The 24,827-nt window shown below is 44.7% G+C and overlaps 1 protein-coding gene across 3 annotated transcripts in view; it reads left to right on the forward strand.

The window, feature by feature from the left end:
• The window catches only part of LOC141773441 (neurotrypsin), a 67,705-nt gene extending 44,098 nt beyond the window's left edge, over nt 1-23,607 (forward strand). Inside the window, exons 8-15 of one of the 3 annotated variants that reach the window (XR_012595111.1) lie at nt 3,241-3,382; nt 8,315-8,529; nt 8,660-8,801; nt 12,597-12,875; nt 13,897-14,019; nt 18,052-18,332; nt 20,946-21,915; nt 22,040-23,607. Coding sequence is in view for 1 of the 3 variants with exons in the window: in XM_074645281.1 (XP_074501382.1) it covers nt 3,241-3,382; nt 8,315-8,529; nt 8,660-8,801; nt 12,597-12,875; nt 13,897-14,019; nt 18,052-18,332; nt 20,946-21,265 (1,502 nt within the window). In the remaining 2 variants the exon portion in view is untranslated. Of the gene's footprint in view, nt 1-3,240; nt 3,383-8,314; nt 8,530-8,659; nt 8,802-12,596; nt 12,876-13,896; nt 14,020-18,051; nt 18,333-20,945 lie in introns of all 3 variants that reach the window. The other 2 variants (XR_012595110.1, XM_074645281.1) reach the window with 2 other exon arrangements.
• Nucleotides 23,608-24,827: the final 1,220 nt, after the last annotated feature.

Here is a 24,827-nt window from a genome sequence, read left to right on the forward strand (position 1 = left end):
TTCATTGTGTGTTGGCTCACGGTTCTGTGAAACACTAGGCTCGTTCGAGATGAACTGTGCTTTGCCTGGAAAGTACACAAGATCAGGCGGCAGCAGCAGGGGGCAGAGACTAAAAGCTGCGGTCAAGTCGCACAGTTTTCAGCCGTTTCAAGCAGCGTTCACTGAATTTACAGGAAGTCACAGAAAAAGTTACTTCCTGTTAGATTCGATCTGTAGGCTACTTGTAGTTTTCAGACCACGTTGGGATTTATTTATATTTGTTTGTGAATATATTTGGAAATGTGCGTGTGTCTGGCATTGGATTCTATCCTTTATTATTTTTATGTCCACCTTGTAAAGCACTTTGTAATGAGCACTCGTTTTTTATATATAGATAACCTTCATTATTATAATAATTATTATTATCAACCACACAAGATGTGTTTAACAGATGAAACCTTCATTGCTCAACATGAGACTAATATCCTACAATCTAGCGTTAAATATTACAAATACACAGAAAGTTGTGACTTTCTATTACAGATGGTGTTTGCTGTCAAAACTAAGAGCCAATCAGCTCTCTGATCAGGAGACAGCCAGGTATTTCCCATCATGCCCTGGGTTTTGCAGTCGGTGGAGAGCAACTGCGGCGCCTGGCTCTAAAAACTGCGGCCGCCTCGATCTCGTGAGGTTATCGTTGCCCACGTGTGCACGATGTCAGAGCAAGTCAGCATCAAGTCGGACACAAATCTAACCGGCATGTATTGCGCGGCTGTCGCCGGTGATCGATTCTGCGCAAGCCTGGCTCATCTCGAACAAACCTATTCTCACAAGCCTGAAGTTTGTGGGCATGTTAAGTGGCAAGCATGATTTACATACTCAGCTATGATTGGTTATTTTCTCCCATTGCCTCTATATGGGAGCACAACAAAGTAGTTCTTTACAGAGAAATGTGTTTCTACACACCAGCTTGTTAAATTCTAACGCAGAGCATCGAAAAGCAGACGGCAATGATCAACCTGTTCCAGGTTCTTTAACATAGTGAGGTGGAGGACAAAACAAACGAAGGAATCAAAACAAGCATGATTGTTGATGCTTTCGTGCGACAGAGTACATGCATTCAACCTTTCTCATCTTCCCAAGGTTGCAGTGCTGAGTGACTTGAGACTTGTTTCTTGCTGGGGGCGGCTCCAGGATGTTATTTGGAGGTTCAGTTCACTTGTCTGTCAGTCGGTCGGTTGGTCGGTCCACCACCTTAAAATATCTGAGATTGAAATATCTCAACAACTATTGGTACAGACTTCTATGTTCTCCGCAGAATGAATTGTAATAACTTTGGAGAACCCTTAACTTTTCCTCTGGCGCCATCATTGGGTTTAATACTTTGGTTAGAACCAAATATCTGCAAAACAAAGCTGACATCAGCTGTAATTTGTGTTTACTGCTAATTAATAAATGTTAGCATGCAAGACTTAGTTGGTGAACATGGTAAACATTACACCTCCTACACAACCTGTTGCCATGCTAGCATTAGCATTTAGCTTAAAGCACTGTGTAAGTGCCTAAGGAAAGCCTCACAGAGCCAGTAGCATGGCTGTAAACCCTTTGTCTTGTTGGTCTGAACGTGACTGGTTTGACATATGCCTCATTTCCACTGCATGGATCGACTCGACTCAACTCGCTTTTGGTACCAGGTCCTTTTCTCTATAAAGTTTTCCACTGCAGATAATACCCCCTCAGTGTAGGCAGGATTCTCAGCTGATCGCCGTAGCAACACCACGTAAAACTGACCTGACGACATCTTCAACGTGACACTCGCTGAATCTTTTCGTCGGCAACCAAACAGAGGAATGTCTGCACGTAGTGTACGTGGTAGGTCAGAGTTTTGCAGTCTAACATTTTTTAGAATCTGGGTCGAGTAAATAAAACATTGCAGTAGCTATTGATGGTATCTTGGCTATTTATAAATGGCGGACTTGTGCGGGATGTCCTGTGTCACACTAGTGATGATTTCCTCTCACCAGTCAGAGGTCTTCAGTATTTTAACTCCACCTAGTAGTATTGGCTTAGCTTGCCTGGAACCTCAAGGTGGTACCAAAAAAGGTACCACGTACTATCCACAACTTTTGCTAATGGAAAAGCAGAAAAAGAGCGAATCGAGTTGAGTAGAGCCATGCCGTGCCATGCCGCGTCGTGCCATGCAGTGGAAATGCGGCGATAGATGACCTCCTTCAATCCTCTTTCAAATCAGTCGTCTTCTCTGTTATAAAATGTGTACATTCTTGTCCTCAAATACGTACGTCCTTTAGATGTAGGCAGACTGCTGCATCTTGACCCAAGGAGCTGGCCCTCCCATGTTGGGCCATGCTCATGCTCAGTGGGTGCTTTATGGCCCCAGTGTAAAGGCCCGTGCATTCCTTGCTGTGTGTTAACAACAGAGGTTAATTGCCTAGTAGCTTTTAGGATGAGTGGTGAAACGTTTTCTAGGGCTGGGCAGTATATCAATATTATATCGATATTGTGATATGAGGACATTTTGGATATTGTTATCGTAATTAGGCCTGCCGTTTTGCTTTTTTTTCTTACAGAAATAAAAAAAACATTTAGTATCAGCGCCATGTTATCAATACATAGTCGGACTCTGTCTGCATTTTATTATTTTTCATGTCAAGTTTATTTTGCAATTAATTCTAAGCAACAGTGAACAATGAATACTCTCCCTGGAATTATTTTAGGCTGTGAATCTGACACACACTGCGCCCGCACTCTTTATATGGTAAAAAAAAACCAGATAAGTGGAATGGTGGTTAAAGGAAAACCCAAACCTAAGTTTGCGGCCACCACAATAATATTAATAATAATAATAATACATTTATTTGATATAGTGCATTAAAAAGTACTTTACAGGCATTTTACATGGTAAAAACACCAAAGAAACGGTAAAAGCAATAACAATAAAAAAAATCCAATCAAGTTACATTAAAACAAAATCCTCACAATATCGGTATCGAGGTATTTGGTAAAAATATATATTTTATATTTTCTCTAACCTAACCTAATGCTTTCAAGAATCTACAGCAAGTCCAGTTGCATTTGACTAAGCACTTCTATATCCTATGAGAATCCTGCCAGGTATATTGTGATCTTAACTGAGCTTAAAGAGACCACTAACACCAACACTCATTCAGAGGAGATCTATCCTGCACTAGTATGTAAGAGTATGTAATCTAATAAAGTATTTGTGTCCCTGTGTGGCAGCAGATGGTGCAGTTCGTCTGGTGGGAGCAGACAGTCACTGGGAAGGTCGCGTGGAGATTTATTACCAGGGAGAATGGGGCACTGTGTGTGATGACAACTGGACTGAGCTCAACGCCCAGGTAGTGTGTAGACAGCTGGGTTTCAGGTCAGTGCATCACTGCATCACTACAGAACACCGCCGTGCCATAGGAGATTGTTTACTACCCTGTGATTTTATATCAGTCTACAGTAGGGATGAACAATGTGCCATTATGTCTGCAGATGATCATTCTTACCGAGCACTAACGGTTTCTTTTCCCTGATAAAGCAAAGTTTTTTTTTTAAATCCACAAAGATTTAACAACATACTGAAAATGTTGCTGTTCTCAGAGCCTTATGACTGTATCCATCTTTTCCTCTGCCTTGTATATGGGTTCCGGTTTGGTGGTAGCAGGCAAAGTAGTCCAGGTGCCCCTCTCCCAAGCCACGTCCTCCAACTTATTCTGGGTGATCCCAAGAAGTTCCCTGGGATCAGTGGAGGCAGAGGAGGTTGATCCTCATCAGAATATGAAAAAATGCTTATCTGTGATTGGCCAAAACACGTAAAATGGGGCTCCAAGGGGGGTTATCCTCCCTTGGGTTGTTACCAATCAACAACCAGCTACATACAAGATTGACATGATTGAGATTGAGCTGTAAACAATGAGCAGGGCAAGGAAGAGGAAGTCTGGATATCTGCTGGCTACACCAGAACCCCAGAAATATAGCCCCTTGCCCCCAGAGGCTTATCAGCCGATAGGCGATAGGTTCCGAGATTGGATGTGCCTAAAATACCTTCTCAGATATGGGTCCATAAAGCATCCTGATGAAATGCCCAAACTACCTGAACTGGCTCCAAAGGACCGGTAATTCTACTCCTTCCTGCTTCCTTCCTACATACCTTGTCCACTTGAACTCCTCACCTGACCCTAAGAAACCCTGCAAGAGAATCTCATTTTGTCCGCTTGATCTCATTCTCATTCGAGATTTTGATTTCAGAGTGAAACTTCTCTTAGATGAGTTGCCTTACTAGGCTACGACTCTCGTCTCGCCGACTATTTGACCCATAGCTGGGGTAAGGTTGGGTATCTTTTCGTCTGGCCACTACCCGTCCGCCTGTCCGCCAAGGTTGCACCTACCTGGAGTTCAACTCTCCAGACGGCATAGCCTTCAGGGTCATTGTGGCACGCAAACCTTCCTACCGCGATAAGGTATATACCCACAGGAAGGCACTCACTCACTCACTCATCTTCAACCACTTTCCGGGGTCGGATCGCGGGGGCAACAGCTCCAGCAGGGGACCCCAAACTTCCCTTTCACAGGCCACATTAACCAGCTCTGACTGAGGGATCCCGAGGCGTTCCCAGGCCAGTGTGGAGATATAATCTCTCCACCTAGTCCTGGGTCTTCCCCCGTGGCCTCCTCCCAGCTGGTGGTGCCTGTAACACCTCCATAGGGTGGCGCCCAGGGGGCATCCTTACTAGATGCCCAAACCACCTCAGCTGGCTCCTTTCAATGCAAAGGAGTAGCAGCTCTACTCCGAGTCCCTCACGGATGACTGAGCTTCTCACCCTATCGCTAAGGGAGACGCCAGCCACCCTTCTGAGAAAACCCATTTCAGATGCTTGTACCCGTGATCTAGTTCTTTCGGTCATGACCCAGCCCTCATGACCATAGGTTAGAGTGGGAATGAAGATTGACCGGTAGATCGAGAGCTTTGCCTTCCAGCTCAGCTCTCTTTTCGTCACAACAGTGCAGTAAAGCGAGTGCAATACCGCCCCAGCTGCTCCGATTCTCTGGCCAATCTCACGTTCCATAGTCCCCTCACTCGCAAACAAGACCCCGAGGTACTTGAACTCCTTCATTTGGGGTAAGGACTCATTCCCCCGGAGTAGGAAATCCATTGGTTTCCTGCTGAGAGCCATGGCCTCAGATTTGGAGGTGTTGATCCTCATCCCAACCACTTCACACTTGGCTGCGAATTGATCCAGTGAGTGCTGGAGGTCACAGACCGATGATGCCAACACCACCACATCATCTGCTAAAAGCAGCGATTGAGATCTTCAGCACACCGAACTGCAAACCCTCCTCCCCCCCGACTACGCCTCAATATCCTGTCCATGAATATCACCAACAGGATTGGTTAAAAAGCGCAGCCCTGGCGGAGGCCAACCCCCACCGGAAACGAGTCTGACTTACTGCCGAGAACCCGAACACAGCTCTCGCTTTGGGCGTACAGAGATTGGATGGCTCCTGCAGCGCCCCCCACAGTATCTTCCGGGTGACCCTGTCATACGCCTTCTCCAGGTCCACAAAATACATGTAGACTGGATAGGCATACTCCCAGGCCCCCTCCAGGATCCCTTCGAGAGTGAAGAGCTGGTCCGTTGTGCCACTGCCAGGACGGAATCCGCATTGTTCCTCTTCGATCCGAGGTTCGACAATCGGCCGAACCCTCCTTTCCAGCACCTTGGAGTAGACTTTACCAGGGAGGCTGAGTAGTGTGATACCCCTGTAATTGGCACACACTCTCTGTTCCCCCTTTTTGAACAGGGGAACCACCACCCTGGTCTGCCACTCCTTGGGCGCTGTCACCAACTTGCATGCCATGTTGAAGAGACGTGTCATCCAAGACAGCCCCTCCACACCCAAAGCTTTCAGCATTTCTGGACGGATCTCAACAATCCCCGGGGCTTTGCCACTGTGGAGTTGTTTGACTAACTGACTTCAACCAGGGAAATTGATGATGATATCCCATCAGCTTCCAGCTCTGCCTCTAAAATCGAGGGCTTATTAGTCGGATTCAGGAGTTCCTCAAAGTGCTCCTTCCACAGCCCGATTACCTCTTCAGTTGAGGTCAACAGTGTCCCATCCTTACTGTACACAGCTTGGATGGATCCCCGTTTCCCCCTCCTGAGGTGCCAGACAGTTTTCCAGAAGCACCTTGGTGCCGACCGAATGTCCTTCTCCATGGCTGCTCCGAACTCCTCCCACAACAGTGGCTGCTGCCCTTTGGGCCTGTCGATACCTTGCAACTTCCTCCGAAGTCCTCCGAGATAACATATCCAGGAAGGACTCCTTCTTCAGGTTGGACGGCTTCCCTGACCACCGGTGTCCACCACAGTGTTCGAGGGTTGCCGCCACCTTTAGACCACAGCTCACCGCCGCAGCTTCAGCAATGGAAGCTTTGAACATCGCCCACTCAGGTTCAATGCCCCCAACCTCCACAGGGATGCCAGAAAAGCTCTGCCTGAGGTGTGAGTTGAAGATCTCTCGGACAGGGGCCTCCTCTAGATCATCCCAGTTAACCCGCACTACCCGTTTGGGCTTACCAGGTCTGTCTAGAGTCTCCCCCCCCCCCCCTTTGACCCAACTCACCAGCAGATGGTAATCGGTTGACAGCTCTGTCCCTCTCTTCACCCGAGTGTCCAAAACATGCGGCCTCAGAATCCCCCCCATAACCCGAAGGCGTAGGGAGGCGACCCTCTCGTCCACTGAGGTAAACTCCAACGTAGCGGCACTCAACCGGGGATTTGTGAGTATCCCCATACCCGCCCAGCGGCTCACACCTAGGGCAACTCCAGAGAAGAATATATTCCAACCCTTATCCAGGAGTACGGTTCCAGAACCGAGACTGTGCATAGAGATAAGCCCCACCAGATCTAACTGATAGCGCTCCACTTTCCGCACAAGCTCCGGCTCCTTCCCCCACACAGAGGTGACGTTCCACGTCCCCAGAGCCAGCCTCTGCCGCCCGGGTCTGGTCCGTCGAGGTCCCTGGCCTTCACTGCCACCCGTGTGGCAGCGCACCCGACCCAAGCGGTTCCTCCCGCAGGATGGAGAGGAGGGGGGGTGCCACGTCACTTCTTCGGGGTGTCCCCGGCCGGGCTCCGTGGCAAGCCTGCCACCAGGCGCTCGCTGACGGGCCTTCCGTCTGGGCCTGGCTCCAGACGGGGGCCCAGGGCTTCCTCCGGGCTGGGTAACTCCTCCTCTGCCTCGATTAGTCATAGGGTTTTTAATGAACCATTCTTAGTCTATAACATTTAGGATTTTTTTTTGTGTAATTGGAACTCTTGGTGTAAGACTGCTGGAAGGCCACAGGATCATTACAGTCAATAGGTTCCTCCACTGGGGACCATGCTCATTTGATTTTATGTGTCTTTGCGCATAAGAGGCTTGTCAAACTGTTTATTTAAGGGGTAACATGCAGCGATATTTCACCTGCACTAGCAGTGTGCCCTTATTTGACAGTACATCACACCATCTGTGCAAATACAAACTCCAAGCTATACAGAGCTGTAAATACCTGCAGTACTAATTCTTCTCTCTTCGCATCTTTATCTTGCATCTTTTCCTCATGTCTTATGTTGGAAGGGATAAGACGCAAGTGAGGGGAAAAAGGAGACATTCAAGACAAATGAGACCATAAATATCCACACCTAAATCCATAGCAAACTGCCCATTTTATCATATATCTTATTGTGTACAAAGCTGGTCGTTTTGCCAATGGGTGGTGTTTGAGGAATCGTCATTTGTTGACCTTAATTGACAGAGATCATCTGGGGAGCATGAATGTGTTTAGTACTTTTAATGCTAAATTGCCTATTAGGCCAAAGGTGTTTGAAGAATTGCTTTGAGTACTTCACCACAATTTATAGGAAATTATACTATTTCTGTTATCAGTGATTGCTGCCACCCAAATAAAGATTTAGCAAACACCGGTATTTGCAGAGAAGTGTTTCTCACATTTACCAGAGTTCTGAGGTTGTTGTTCCTTCCACAATTAAAATGAGTGTCCGGGCGCCTGGTTAGGCTCAGTTGGTAGAGCGGGCGCCCATGTAACAGGGCTCAGTCCTGACCGCGGTGGCCCGGGTTCGAATCCGGCCTGTGGCCCTTTCCGCATGTCATCCACTCTCTCTCTCTCCCCCCTTTCCTAGACTCTATCCACTGTCCTGTCAATAAAAATGCTTAAAAATGCCCCCAAAAAATAACTTTAAAAAAAAAAAAAAATGAGTGTCCACAGAGAGATAAATGTTCTGTTGTCGTGCCTTATCTATAGGGGCCGAGCGAAGGTGGCTCCTGACGGGGTGTATGAAGAAGGTTTCGGGCTGATTCTGCTGGATGAGGTGCAGTGTCGGGGAGCAGAGGCAAGTTTACTGGCATGTACCCACTCTGAGTGGGGCCAACATGACTGCTCCCACAGTGAGGATGTAGGTGTCCGTTGTGAGAGGGGAGGTGATACCAATGAGGTTCCAGGCCTTTTGCCTTCTATTGGTAAGTACACACTTTGGTGGCAGTAACTTTTCCCGCTCATGAGATTTGTTTGCATTACCCTTGTAAAGGAAAACGTCTGGGCATGAATAACACAATAATGCCATGTTTCCCCTGCAATGTTTGTTTGCAGGTCCTCTGGTGCGTTTGGTTGCTGGAGAGAGCAGGAAGGAGGGTAGAGTGGAGGTCTTCATTAATGGCCAGTGGGGCAGCGTGTGTGATGATGGCTGGAATGATGTCAATGCAGCTGTAGTTTGCAGACAACTGGGATTCACGTCAGTATGATAGATTACACTTTTCTCATATTTTTGCCTAAGGAAGCTAGACAAAAGCTCATGCAGTGTGCAAAATGGAAAGAACAACTGTTGTATTGATGGCCGTGGGATTTTGTTCTGTGACATTCATGATTTCCACTTTGGTGATCCTCTGACTTTTCGTCTAGTGCCACCATCAGGTTGACATTTTTGATTTGCCGTGAAATGTCTCAAACAGTCATGGCAATTTCATTGCCATAAAGTTTGGTTCAAAGATTCATGGTTCCCAGATGATGTGTCCTAATGAGTTTGTTGATCCCCTGACTTGTCCTCCTGCTCCACCTGCAGGTTGACATTTTTTGTTCAGAGTGAACTATTGGATGGATTGCCATGAAATTGGGAACGCACGGGATGATTTAAAATAACTTTGGTGATCCCTAAACTTTTCAGATAGCGCCATCATCAGAACAGAATTTGGTTCATCCAATACTTTGGTTTATGTCTTAATAACATGCAATACTAATGACTCTCCGCAGCTTTACATTGGGTTTGATGCTAAACTAAAGAATCAATAATTTATTTTTAAGATAAATTTAAACAAAGAAACAGAGCTGGCCTGTCTGATCTGATCCCCACCGGCAGGTCCTTTTAGATTTGAGGGGACTGGTCTCCTCTGGTATTAGCCTCGACCTAGGAACTACTAACAGACCCCTACCGAAGTATCTCGGGCTGCACTCAGGCTCGTATGGCCAACCCCGTACTTGAATCATTAAAGGGGACATATCAGGAAAAACTCTCTTTTTCAGTGCTTGTGCACATCCATCTGGTATCTGGAGTTCCTACCAACCCACAAACTGAAGTAAGACAACCCAGTCAGTTTTTTGTGGAAAACGTGATTCAACAAACCAATCGCATGTGGCTCCACTTCCTATGTCACATGCAGGCTCATTAGAATATATTATATTATATATTTTTCTCACAAGCCAATCAGAGCAGACTGGGCTTTTTCAGGAAGCTGAAGTTGGTAACTTTGAGCAAATATGATAAACAGTTATTTTTATAAAACGGTCAATATATCCAGACAGGTAATCTGAATAAAATCATGTTCCTCTGTGTCCTCCGGTGTCCTCTGGTGCTCCTAATGGTATTCACAAGATTCCACCACCACTGATCAGAGCTGAGTGGTCTCTAGCAGCTGTCAATCATTGCTCGCGAAACTTGAGAACTCTGATCAAACAGCGCTGATCAAATATGAATCAATATTCTGTTACTGTAATGTCTATTTCTCTCCTCAGATGTTCTCAGAATCATCTTGTAGTGTACTGTTAAGCTGTAAAATGAGAATGTTTTCTCCGGCCGGTGGGTGGTGCTTGGTATTTCCTCAACTGATCTCAACATGACTGCTGGGTCATATACTTTCTCATGTGGTGGTCAAAGGTCAAAGGTCACTGTGGCCTCACAAAACACTTTTTTGGACATAATTAAAGAATTCATATGCTAATTAAAGCTGCGAGCAGCGATGAACGGGCCCTCGACCCCCCCTTGCGCGCGGGGGGTGCTGGCGGGACGCGGACCGACGCGGCCTGGCACGGCGAAACCAAAACTCTGACGAGCGCCATGACGCCTGCCACAAGACTCTACAACAAACGGTTCACGAGTAATGAAAGGGGCGGGGCTAATGTGTCAGGGGCGGGCATAACCTTAACTAATGAAACAGGAACTCTCTGCTGAGTGATATGACACCTCCCACAAAACTGTACGACAAATGGTTCATGAGTTATGAAAGGGGTGGGGCTAATGTGTAGGGGGCCGGGCTAACCTTAACCAACTTAACCGGCACTCTCTGCTGAGTAATATGACACCTCTACCAAGAGACTACGACAAACGGTTCATGAGTTATAAAAAGGGTGTGTGGCTAATGTATAGGGGGCGGAGATATCAATAACAACTTAACAGGCACTCTCTGCTGAGTGATATGACACCTCCCACAAGAGTCTACGACAAATGGTTTATTAGTTATGAATGGGGGTGGGGCTTATGTGTTGGGGGCGGGGCCAACCTTAACCAATGAAACAGGAACTCTGCAGAGTGATATGACACCTCCCACAAGACTCTAGGACAAACGGTTCATGAGTTATGAAAGGGGGCGTGGCTAACGTCTTTGGGCGGGGCTATGAGTATATTTTTTCATGTACATGTCTTCAGTACTGGTCCCTCATCATACCTGAGAAATTTGGGACAGATCGGACTATGTACATTTGATTTACAACAACTTCCTGTTTCATGGCGAATGGCTCAAAATGGCCGCCACGTCACGGTCCGGTCGTTAAGTGAACACTCACCATTTTAATAACTTTTCATCTTCAAGGTCTTAAGATGGTCCTGACCAAATTTCAACTCGATCTGATCAAATCTGTAGGAGGAGTTCGTTAAAGTACGCGGCCTACAAAACCCCCCAGAAATGGGCGAAAAATGGGCAAAATCGCACATAAAATTCAATATGGCTGACTTCCTGTTGAGTTTTGGGCATACCTCCAAGAGGCTTTTTTGTTTCTCTCCACATCTTACATCTGTCTGCCAAATTTTGTACTTGTAGGTGAAACCGGAGCGCGGATATCAATTTTTCCATTTCATGGCGAATGGCTCACAATGGCCGCCACGCCACGGTCAGGTCGTTAAGTGAAAACTCACGATTTTAATAACTTTTCATCCTCAAGGTCTTAAGATGGTCCTGACCAAATTTCAACTCGATCTGATTAAATCTGTAGGAGGAGTTCGTTAAAGTACGCGGCCTATAAAACGAAAAAAATGACATGAAATCCAATATGGCCGACTTCTGGGTGGGCGGAGCTAATGAAACCCAATGAGGAATATGTTTCAAATGATGAGTGGGATATGCATACCAAATTTCATGAATATCGGATCAACTTTGACAAAGTTAAAATTTCAACGCGTTAGGGGGCGCTATAGAGCCGGCTAAACAGACTGAGCCTAATGGCTATACATTTACATAAAGTTCACAGGTGTCTATCATTTTGCCAAATTTCATGAGTTTTCGAGTACCTAAAGGTATGTTCAAAATCTAAAAGACATAAGGGGGCGCTAGAGAGCCAACATGCCACGCCCAAGCAAAATTTCACCACTAAAATAAAGTAATTACTAGTTTGGATGTGTGTGTAAAGTTTCATTATTTTTTGTGCATCCTAAAGTCTTCAAATATGCGTTCGTAAATTTTAAAATCACGCAGGAAGTCCAACATGGCTGACTTCCTGTTGGCCGAAGAAATCTCAAAATCATTTAATCCAGGTATGAGGGCGTGAGCAATGACATACTTGAATTTCGTGAAGATCGAAGAAACTTTCTCGGAAAAACTGCGTACGTTAGGGGGCGCTATGGAGCCCCCTGGAGAAACCCGAGCCCAGTCACTCCAGAACATTGAATTTCCCACCAGTTCTGACGCATACTCCACTTTTGGTGAGTTTTTGGGGATGGCTAAGGTCCCAAAAACGCGATCTCCCGGCAGAAAAATAATAATACTGACAAAAACAATAGGTTCCTTGCACTTCGTGCCAGGACACCGTTGGGTCCTGGCACTTTCGTGCTCGGGCCCTAATTATGCCATACAAACAACTTCAACACAACAATGTGTTTTCACATATATGAATTGAGAAGGTACGATTTGTTGCATCAAGAGGATTTCTACAATCACAGTAGTAACAGCGGACATCATTGTAGTAGAAATAAAATACATGTACATTAACTGTATGTTCAATGGACATGAAATATACAGTTTGTCTCTGTGTGCTGACCTTCCAGCGGTGTGGCTAAAGCTCGGTCCATGGCGTACTTTGGTGAGGGTCAAGGTCCCATCCATCTGGACAACGTTCGATGTTCAGGCACTGAGATGTCCTTAGGCCAGTGTCCAGCTGTAGGTGAAGATAGCCAGGACTGTCGCCACAGTGAGGATGCGGGCGTCATCTGTGACTACACCCTGGATCCTGTGGGAGATGCTGCTGTGGCAATGCAGACCTGTGGCCTGAGACTCAATAACCAGCGTCGCCGACGCAGGATCATAGGAGGAGATAAGTCACTGAGGTTAGTATACGCACACAACACTCCAGTGGAATGCATGTAGATTCACACACACTCACAAATGTCAGCGCTTGATTCATTGTCTCTTTAAGCCCCTGTACGTCCATGAAACACCAGATGTTCTTACAGTATAACACTAGGTGTTATTACAGTAAAACACCAGGTGTTCTTACAGTAGTGATACTGTAAGAACACCTGGTGTTATTACAGTAAAACACCAGGTGTTCTTACAGTAGTGATACTGTAAGAACACCAGGCGTTATTACAGTAAAACACCAGGTGTTATTACAGTAGTTATACTGCCTGACAAAGACATTAAATGTCCCATATCCCGCTCATTTTCAGGTTCATACTTGTATTTTATGTTTCTACTAGAACATGTTTACATGCTGTAATGTTAAAAAAAACTTTATTTTCCTCATACTGTCTGCCTGAATATACCTGTATTTACCCTCTGTCTGAAACGCTCCGTTTTAGCGCATTCCGACAGAAATGCAACAGAATTGCGTTGCTAGGCAACAGCTTGGGTCCATGTGTACTTCCTGTCAGCTGATTTTATTTACATACACTGCAACCAAGAATAAACTGGGACACATTTAGAATGTTTATGTTTAAAATTGTGTAAAGGGTCTAAATACTGTATATTTGTGACATCACAAATGGACAGAAATCCTGACTGCTTGTTTCAAATGCAGAGTTCCTGAATACGGGCTGTGTGTATTTCCCTGTGGATAGAGTGTTTCGATACTTTCACAGTATTTATATAGGACTTAAGCCTGCTTTATAATAAAAAAACCTGAAAATCTCACTTTTTTTAATAATATGTGACCTTTAAAAACATGATCTCCCTGTTATGATGGTTGGTGTATGTCTGCAATCTCTGCAATTCTGTAATATGCACATTTTGCCCTATTTTGATCAATTCCAGCACAGTGTGTGTGTGTGTGTGTGTGTGTGTGTGTGTGTGTGTGTGTGTGTGCGTGCGTGTGCGTGCGCGTGCGCGCGTGTGTGTGTGTGATTTCAGGGGTGAGTGGCCGTGGCAGGTGTCTCTGTGGCTCAGGTCTCAGTCTAAAGGAAACCATCCTCTGTGTGGAGCGTCACTCATCAACCCCTGCTGGGTTGTGACCGCCGCCCACTGCTTCAAGAGGTAGGAGACAGCTCCCTCTAATGTCACCTGTTATAATGCGTCCCTCTCCTTGATGTGACATAGTCCTTTCCAGCTGTGCATTAATGACATCTGTACATTTTGTATTTTTACACATTTATGTTTTTGATTGTCACCACATAATGTACTAATGTAAATAATGAAACCAAAATGGACACACATTAAGATAAGAGAAGAGAAGAGAAGATAAGATAAGATGAACCTTTATTAGTCCCCGGAGGGAAATTCAGGTGTCAAAGCAGCAACATCAGCAAACAGAGTGAATCACAGGAGAGGTAAAGGTATACAAACAATTATAAAAACAATAATAGAGATATAAAAGATACAGAGTGAATGGGTGAACACAGTGTATGCAGTCCGTCAATAAATAAATGTAGTATGTGCAATAAATACATGTAATATGTAAATGTGTGCAGTCTATAAAATGGTATATAGGATGTATAGTGTAAGTAAGTGTAAAGTGCGCCAGTGGTTAGAGTCCAACATGATTGCAGATAGTGCATGTTTAAAGGCAGATAGTGCATGTTTAAAGGCAGATAGTGCATGTTTAAAGGTAGATAGTGCATGTTTAAAGGTAGATAGTGCATGTTTAAACTTCTTAAAGTCCTCATAGTTCTCATATGGGGGTCAGTCTTGGTTGTGGAGCCTGATGGCTACCACCATGAAGGACTGACCCAGGCGCTTTGTGTTGTACTGAGGGGGGATGAGTCTGTGGCTGAAGGTGCTCCTCATCTTGACTAGCTCATCATGGAGGGGGTGGGAGGGGTTCTCCAGGATAACGTCCAGCTTCCTCCTCATCCTGCCCCCACCTATACAAACACCTCCAGATCGTCCAGTTCAGATCCAACCACAGAGCTAGCCTTCCTCACCAGCCTGTTCAGTCTGTTGGCATCCCTTGTGTTTGTGTTACCCCCCCCCCCCCAACATACCACAGCAAAGAAGAGTACACTGGCTACTTTAGACTGGTAAAACATCTGCAGCAGCCTATTACACACATTGAAAGACCTGAGCCTCCTCAGGAAGAACAGTTTGCTCTGTCCCTTCCTGTAGAGGGCCTCGGTTTTATCAGTCCAGTCAAGTCTACTGTTCATATGTACTCCCAGGAACTTGTAGGTGTCCACCACCTCCACCTCCTCCCCTCGGATGGTGATGGGAGTTGGGGGCCTCGTGCTCCGCCGGAAGTCCACCTCCAGCTCCTCCGTTCGGATGGTGATGGGAGTTGGGGGCCTCGTGCTCCGCCGGAAGTCCACCACCAGCTCCTTGGTCTTTCCAATGTTGAGCTGGAGGTGATTATTATCACACCACCCTAAGAAGTTCTCCACCAGGGCTCTGTACTCCTCCTCGTTGTCATCCATGACGCAGCTGACGATGGAGGAGTCATCGGAGAACTTCTGTAGGTGGCACGCACCCGAGTTGAAGCGGAAATCGGAGGTGTAGGTGATGAACAGGAAGGGTGACAGCACAGTTCCTTGGGGGGCGCCGGTGTTGCTCACCGGCACATCTGACAAGATGCCCTGCAGTCTGACATACTGTGGTCTGCTGGTGAGGTAGTCCGTAATCCAGGCCACTAGGCCATGATCTACTTGCATCGCTGAGAGCTTCTCAGCTAGCCGGAGTGGCAGGATGGTGTTGAAGGCGCTGGAGAAGTCAATATACAGAACAATATTCTTACGGTGCTGTGCGGCCTCTCCAGGTGTGTGTAGGCTCTGTGGAGCATGTAGATGATGGCATCATCCACACCGATGTTTGCCTGGTATGCAAACTGCAGGGGGTCCAGGAAGTCGCTCACAAGGGGCTTGAGGTGCTGCAGAATCAGTCTCTCATAGATCTTCATGACGTGTGACGTCAGAGCAACTGGCCTGTAGTCACTGGGGGTGCTGGGGTGTCCCTTCTTGGGCACCGGGACGATGCAGGAGGTCTTCCAGAGCTGGGGCACCTTCTTCAGCCTCAGGGAGAGGCTGAAGAGGTGCTGGAACGCTGCTGCCAGCTCCCCAGCGCATGCCTTGAGCACCCTGGGGTTGATGTTGTCTGGTCCTCTGGCCTTGTTCACGCTGATCTTTGAGAGCTGCTTCCTCACCTGGCTGGTTGTGATGATCAGGGTGGGTGTTGTGATGTCTCCAGGTGTAAAAGACATGCTGGGGCTGTGATCCTGAGGGTAGGTATGGGGGGGCAAGCTGCTGCTGCCTCCTGGAGAAGGGTGCTGGGGGGGGGGGGGGTTGTGGAGGGGGGGCGCTGGTGTTGGTGACTGGGGACCCAGGCTGTCCTGCTGAGCTCATGGGGGTTGGTTGGTCAAACCTGTTGAAAAACAGGTTTAGCTCGTTTGCATGTTCCTGGGTCCCCGCAACACCAGGGCTTGTCTGTTTGTAGCATATTACTTTCCCTAAACCCCCCCCACACCTCCCTGGAGCTGTCGGCCTATAATCTCCCCTCCAGTCTATCTTTGTAGCTGTCCTTGGCCATCATTCATTAGTGAATCTGGTCACTCTGTGAAGTGTAAAATGTCTTTAGTTGCACTGCTTACCCTCCACATAAAAACATCTTTTTTAATTAAGTCACTCAAATGTATAAGTAATTAGAAATTCAGTATATGCACTTGTATTCACCTTTTGACAGTGTTGTTTTTATTTTTCTCTATCAGTTTTTCATATTTCCTGTTATAGTAAATGGCCCTCACCATGGCGACCTATTTGTCAAAATGAAATCCCTCTTGAGTTGTAACATTAATTTGTGGGTTATAATGTCATATGCATATTGCATTTTTACGCCCCACTTGTGGAAGCGCAACATAAATGCAAGGTGAAACGGTGAATGAATTGCAACAAGTAATATTTATTGTTGCACACAATAATTAAACAATCTATTTACAAATACAAAACACAGGAAGTGCAGGCTCAGGGTGAACCAACGGCCAAAATAACAAACAAAACAACTTCTCAAACCAGTTCTAACTAAGCCCTGTAACAAGAGAAACTACATGGGCTAAACCTAACTCCTTCACTTAAAGGGACTGTTTGTAAGAATCAGAAATTGGTTGTAACAGCGACACCTGTGGCCGTTAAGTCAACGAAAGTCAGCATCCTGTTGCTCGCGCTCGCCCGTGTGCACGTGCTACTTGAATGTGAGCGAGCATCCGTCAAAACAGTGAGGCGACACACGTCAGCTAAAAGCACAATATCACTCTATATTTCAGGGGAGACACCGGAGTTTTGGTCGTAGACCATAACGTTTCTCTCTGCGGAGCCCCGTCACTTCACAAGACACGGGAAACCTCTGTTGGTCTGGAGGAGCTGCAGCAGTTATTTCTGCACAAACGTCCACTGAACATTCACTAGATATTCTCAGAGCTAAACTAACTCTTCTGCAGTGTGGAGTGTGTGCACATGCATGTGAGAGGTGGAGCGAGCTGAGCGAGTGAGGAGGAGCGCGGTGTGTGAGTGAAGGCAGGCAGAGGAGCCGAGTACAGCAGAGACTCCGGTCCTGGAGACCAAAGCTACGGTCTCCCCCGCGTCCTCCGACCGCGGCCAACACTGTTTAACAGACGGGCTTCACTAGATACAACCAAGAGGTTTTGGTGCTTCCGTGTAGTTTGTGTTGGAGTCTAAGTCTGAACAGCGTAGACACACGCAAGCGCGCATGGGACACCGACCCGGATTGATTTATACGTGTAAGAAGTTACAAACAGTCCCTTTAAAACAGGGGAAAACAAATTAAATCAACTGGCAGTTCACCCCTACAGCTTCAAGATCAAAGTCCGATATATTTAAAAATATACTACCTAAACTAAAGCTACAAATGTTTGCACAAAACACACACAGGAAAAAGGCTATGGCTAACACGAGAGCTAAAGCACACTACACCACTCTACACGTGGTCACTACTCTAATACTTCCTACACACAGTTTACAAGTACAATGCTACTAATGCTGATGAAAAGATTAGTTTTACGAGGAGGATTGAAGCAAACATTACAGCAAACATTAAATGATCATTTCTAAATTTGCCTTGCTCCTCTAGATTTGGCAGAGACCCGACCCGCTACGTGTTGCGCCTGGGCGACTACCATACTGAGGTGCAGGATGACTTTGAACGCACCTTGTCACCTGAAAGCATCGTTATCCACAGAAAGTACCACAGTCAGGGCTGGGAGAACGACATCGCCCTGCTGCGGCTCAAAGGCACAGAGGGCAACTGTGTGGCATTCAACCCTCACACTGCTGCAGTGTGTCTGCCAGAGCCAGGCAACAAGTGGGAGAAGAGGCCCGCTGCCTGTGTGATCACTGGCTGGGGCATCACAGGTAAACACATATTTCACCTTTAGTATCTTAATGCAGAACGATGGCATGTTGACAACAACCAGGCAACAACTCGAAGGAGCACAACATCATTCTGGTGTATATCTGCCAGTTTACTGTCCCGCCCAGAGGCACATGGACAGATCATGTTTACATTTCTGTACATTCAGCAAAGACACCGAATGTTTCTGTAAGTTATTAATAAGAATTACTTGAATGCTGACGTTATGAATGGAGCTTTGAACTATTCAAACTATATAGCCCATATATAGGATATGATATAATTGAAATATAATTGATATAAACAGCTGTTAAACAGCAGCTAATAGAACAGCTGTTTAGTCAGTCCCGTTTCTATAAAACCACAGAGTGCTACACCTCGTTGTGTTCAGAAGAAGGAGGACTTTTATAGTCAATTTAGTCATCCAAGTAAACAAATATCTGACAGCACGGCAGCGGAAACAATTTCACAAAAAGTCAAATATAATGGTGAAAACATGATGCGCTTTCTTGATATAAGTTATGTCATCTGGTAGTTTTAATTTTCAGCATTTTTTTAACATAATAGTCAAAATATGAAATGTAATTCACACCACCTACATAAACAAATACCAGCCCTTGGCTGCGCTAAAAAGTCGCCTTTATCAGAGAGGACTTTTTTACCAGTTTACATTGAAATCTGAATATCTTGCAGAACACCGATTTCTTTCTTCTGCCCGCAACCTCCTCAAAATTCAACAGGTTGCTATGTAAGGGATATAGCAACAGCGAGCCGGTCATTATCTGCACCGGGGTCTCTCATCGCCCTGAAGGGGATTCTTTCACAACAATGACCCACTAGCTGTACATTATCCTGCTCATTACACGGCTACTTACTGAAGAAATCAATATTTTGACACAAAAACGGTCCTCCAGAGTCCGACATCATAGCTGCGCTCATAGCAACGGTCTGTTATACATAGCAACGGTCTGTTATACAGAGATTACAGGCCGCAGAACGCCTTGATTGACCAATCAGAATGGAGTATTCAACACAGCCATGTAATAATTGTGCTCTAATGCTACCATCTACAAGGTGAAAGGTATTAGCATGACATACAGTATGCAAGGTTAAAAGTATTTCAGTTTTTTATTAAAGCATGTGTATCAAAAGCATAAAAGCAGAAAACAAGCATTTTAAAAGTTATTTTCTTGTCGTCTTGCGAACAGACCCGTCAAACATGAATTCGGTCTTTTTACAAATCAACATCATAATGTCGTTATTTCAGCATCATTTTGAGCCGCTTATTGTATTATTATTATTATTATTTTGCGTTCATCCCGCAATAGTGATGTGTGGCTTGCGAGATACAGTCAGGAGGAAAGCGAGGCGAAAATTTGGTTGGTTTCGTTTGGTGTGAATGCACAGTTATACAATACGAAGCACAACATAACGTAACTTAAACGAACATAAACAATACACATGCACAACAACAACACTGTGTTGTGCATGTGTATTGCATGTGTATTGCATGTGTATTGCACATGCTGTGTTGTGCATATGCATGTGTAAACATACACTGAACCGCTGACATGCTCCCCAGAAAACGTAAACTCAGAACTGTTCTCCACCTTTTCATTTTGAAAGAGCAACGACCAATGAGGGAACTCCGACAGACGGCCGACCAATCCTGTAACTTCATCACTCAGTCAGTGAGTCAGTCAGTCAGTCACTCAGTCACTCATTGAGTTAGTCAGTCACTCAGTCAGTCAGTCAGTCAGTCATCAGTCAGTCAGTCAGTCAGTCAGTCAGTCAGTCAGTCAGTCAGTCACTCAGTGAGTCAGTCAGTCAGTCAGTCAGTCAGTCAGTCAGTCAGTCAGTCACTCAGTCAGTCAGTCAGTCAGTCAGTCAGTCAGTCAGTCAGTCAGTCACTCAGTGAGTCAGTCAGTCAGTCAGTCAGTCATCAGTCAGTCAGTCATCAGCCAGTCAGTCAGTCAGTCAGTCAGTCAGTCAGTCAGTCAGTCATCAGTCAGTCAGTCAGTCAGTCAGTCAGTCACTCAGTGAGTCAGTCAATCAGTCAGTCACTCAGTGAGTCAGTCAGTCAGTCAGTCAGTCATCAGTCAGTCAGTCATTGACAGACTTTTGTGTTTGTAGGGCTGGCCCTCTGCGGGCCAGCCCTACAAACGCATTATTACATCTAAGCGAGTAAACGGCGAGTTTTTTACTTTACTTAAATCAAACAATGATGACTTAGAGTAACTTATAACCACATCATAATGCATTATAACAGTGATTATAATGCATTATGAAATGATTATAATGTATTACAGCTATGGGAATTATAATATACTATGAGTGACCAGCAATATAAAGCAGAACAATAAAAGTACATTATTATGATATTTGACCTTATATGTCATAATAAAATGCTTCATAATGTGTTATTGTTATAAAGCATTATGGATATTTATGAGTTCTTATAACTATAGTCACAGTGCTATAAGCAGATTATACACCTATGTATACATGTAATATAATGCATGATAGAGATGGGCATTATAGAAACGCTTTGCTGGCATTATTTGTATTTCTATTAGATATCTTCCACCTTACTGTACTCATGTTTTGTTTGTCAGACTCGGAGTACTCCCGGACTCTGCTCCAGGCCTGGGTCCCTCTGCTTCCAGCCTGGAAGTGTAAGAAGCAATACAGCGATCGCTTCACCAGCCGCATGCTGTGTGCCGGGAGCCTGTCGGAGCGCCGCCGTGTGGACAGTTGCCAGGGTGACAGTGGGGGTCCGCTGGTGTGCCAGGGGGAGGGGGGCCGTTGGGTGCTGACAGGAGTCATCTCCTGGGGTCATGGATGTGGGAACCCCTTATTCCCTGGGGTGTACACACGTGTTAGCAGGTTCCTGCGATGGATTGACAAGGTCATCAACAAACCCTACAAGACCTGATAATGGAGAGTAACACACATACTATACTTTATACTTTATACTATACTAAGTTCACATCCGTCTCTTTACCAACATGCTCATACAGCTCAGCACAACAGTTCATCTCACATCTAATGCAACCAAAACACTTCATACACATGTCGGGATCAACTCTTGGACCAGAACACTGACAACATTTTTTACCCAACAGAACACAATGACCTACAAAAACACGAACAGGTAGCATGACAACATGGATCACTGTAGCATCATTTATTTATTCATTTATTCAGCATAAACTACAACATCTTCTTCAATCTTCTTCTTAATTGCATGGATTGTGCTACCCCACAGTATGTCACAGAAATTAATCAGAAATGCTTCAATCTGCTCCAATAGGCTTTATCGCATAGAGTAAAAATTAAACTAAAGTAATGCCAACTAGAAATCCACTCGGAGAGCCGCAAAGACGTCTTTACACAAAGGTGTGCGTAAAGACGGTCTGCTTTACATAGCAACGGTCTGTTAAACATAGAAACGGTCTGCTACACATAGCAACAGTCTGTTATACATAGCAACGGTCTGTTATACATAGCACCGGTCTGTTATACATAGCAACGGTCTGCTATACATAGCAACGGTCTGCTATACGTAGCAACGGTCTGCTATACGTAGCAACGGTCTGCTATACTTAGCAACGGTCAGCTATACGTAGCAGCGGTCTGCTATGCGTAGCAGCGGTCTGTTATACATAGCAACTGTCTGCTATACATAGCAACGGTCTGCTATACGTAGCAACGGTCTGCTATACGTAGCAACGGTCTGCTATACGTAGCACCGGTCTGCTATATGTAGCAACCGTCTGCTATACGTAGCACCGGTCTGTTATACATAGCAACGGTCAGCTATACATAGCAACGGTCTGTTATACATAGCAATGGTCTGTTATACATAGCAACGGTCTGCTATACATAGCAACGGTCTGCTATACGTAGCAACGGTCTGTTATAGAGAAATTACAGACCGCAGAATGCCGTGATTGACCAATGGAAATGGAGTATTAAACACAGCCATGTAATAAAACACTATAACGTTGATATACACGTATGTAGAAATGTTGATATGAAATGTTTTTTGGTTTCAGAAACGTTGAGATCCAGCGTATCTGTGGTTTGCAGAAACATACAATGTCAACATGTGATTCTGGCAACTGGGTTGGAAATACAACAGTGCTAGTATAGTTCTCATCCACATCACACCTTATGTCCTCTCCTGCAACACACCTGCATGCATTTTGTGTCAAATCATGAAACGTGATCCACGTTTTAGTCCACATTGACTTCTGTTGATTGTATGAAGAGTTCAGAAAAAGTGACCTCAGTATTGAGAAACACTGGATAACCAATGATATTCAGGGCTTGTGGCAGAAGGTGTGTGTTGGCCGTTGCTTCCGAGACGTTCTCATCCCAACTCGTCACATACCGCCGCTTTGTCACGCCCATTGGCGTCACTTTATTTTCGGCATCAAAACCACTATAGTTACCCTTGGCGTCACGTTAGGATTAGGCAACAAAAGCATTAGAGTTAGGTTTAGGAAAGAACTACATGGTTGGACTTAAAACGACTGTTTGTACAGTGAAAAATCCACGTAGCAGGATGGTCAGAGCGGTGGCCATTTTATGTGTAACGTTGCCGTTGCGGCGGTTGTAGTGGGTCCAACGGCCCCTCAGCCTCACTCCCCCCCACTCCATAGAAGGACAGGCTACCTATCCTATCAAACAGGATAGGTGGAATAGAGAAAGACATGTTGACACACAGGCCTGACACCTGTGGCAATCCAATTTGAATCCGACTACAAGGAACCAAGTTAACCCATGAAGACCTCTACTGGATACATACGCCATAGTTACTATAAATAGTGCTATACTAAGCCAGTCAGGGTCACCTGTAAATGAGAACCTCATGAAAGAATGAGAGTAATGAGGAGAAGACAAAAACCTTTGAAGAATGATAAATTATATGATTGTACTGAATATGTACAAACAGACATTTTATTTGTTTTATTAACATTCCAAGTGTGCATCTCTGAACCAAAAGGTCAAGCTATTATTCATAATTATTGTAACCATCAATGACATCAAAATGTTTTCTGTTTGCTGAAATTAAACTAATTACAGGTCTATAAGATAACATTTACTGTCAACTCTCCTACAGTAAAACGTTTAAAAAACAGTCCATAGGCTGTCTACACATGGCTTAGAGCAGTGGTTCTCAAACTATGGTACGTGTACCACTGGTGGTACGTGTGCTCCCTCTAGTGGTACGCGGAGGAATCTCTGAAATATATATATAAAAAAAAGAAAGAACTATAATTAATTAAAAAACATATAATACTATCAAATACTACTACAATTGAAATGACATACATCATTGAAATGGGATTTAAAATAAGTTTGGGCTTTGCTGTAATATTTTTATTTTGAAACAAAAAAACTTATGCCTCCTCTACGTAGCAGCTACGTAGTTGGGTATTAGTGCATGCAAACATCCACGATTAGTTACAAGCTAAACTGTGATGACAAGATAGTAAGCGGAGGTAGCTAAATTGATGAAGGGTTCAAAAACACTGCAATCGTGGCTCCAAACGGGAACTATTATTATGGTTTTATGGAAGAGTTTAAGTGCCAGCTCTAGTGCTACCCCTTTGTCAGCTTTGGCTGACAAAAGTCAACAATAAGTAATATTATTATTAGGAAAATATTTTCCTACTCTGTGAACTGTGCATTGCTGACAATGGGTAGGCCTATACGCTACTGTATTTTAACATCGGTCATAATGGTGGTATTTGGAGAGACAAATATTTTCTTAGGTGGTACGTGATGTAAAAAGTTTGAGAACCACTGGCTTAGAGAATTGCCCATCAGGCATAAGAGGAAACTGCCCTGGGGCCCCAGAGCCCGAGGGCCTGCAAAAGCCTCAGGTTCAGTGTTTGGCAGTTGGTTTTGGGTCGTCTGAGTAACTGTAACTGAGTTTTAGGATACTGGAAGGTGAATATTATCACCTAGCATGATAAGGGCCTCCTGTCTTGGAGAGGGACCCTGTGTTAAAATATAGATTTAACCTCCATCATTTCAGCTGATATTGTGCTTACATGGTGGATAATCTGTAAATCATTTGTATGTATTTCTGGAACACTAAACAGTGTGTGTGTGTATAACTGTAGTGTATATAAGGTATACTTTTTTCTGTGTTTAGTTATTCATTGAATACAATTTACATCTGTTATTGTTTTAATTTATTTGGAGGAAAAAAACATCAATGTTGACTTTGTTAAGATGTATTTATTTAATCATTTCATGAATTTCATGGAATAACTTTTTATTCAAACCTTGTGTTTTAAACATTTCCATGGCATTTGTATAAAGAAGCTAAAATATGGTTTAGAATGGACTTCTTATTATCTTATATAATCATAATATTAGGTGATTATGGGGACGTTATCTATAGATCTCTATAGGTGATTATGATGACGTTATCTATAGTTCTTTATCTATAGGTGATTATGGTGACATTATCTATAGAT

This window comes from Sebastes fasciatus, chromosome 9 (assembly GCF_043250625.1).
Source record: "Sebastes fasciatus isolate fSebFas1 chromosome 9, fSebFas1.pri, whole genome shotgun sequence".
NCBI classification, from domain to species: Eukaryota; Metazoa; Chordata; class Actinopteri; order Perciformes; family Sebastidae; genus Sebastes; species Sebastes fasciatus.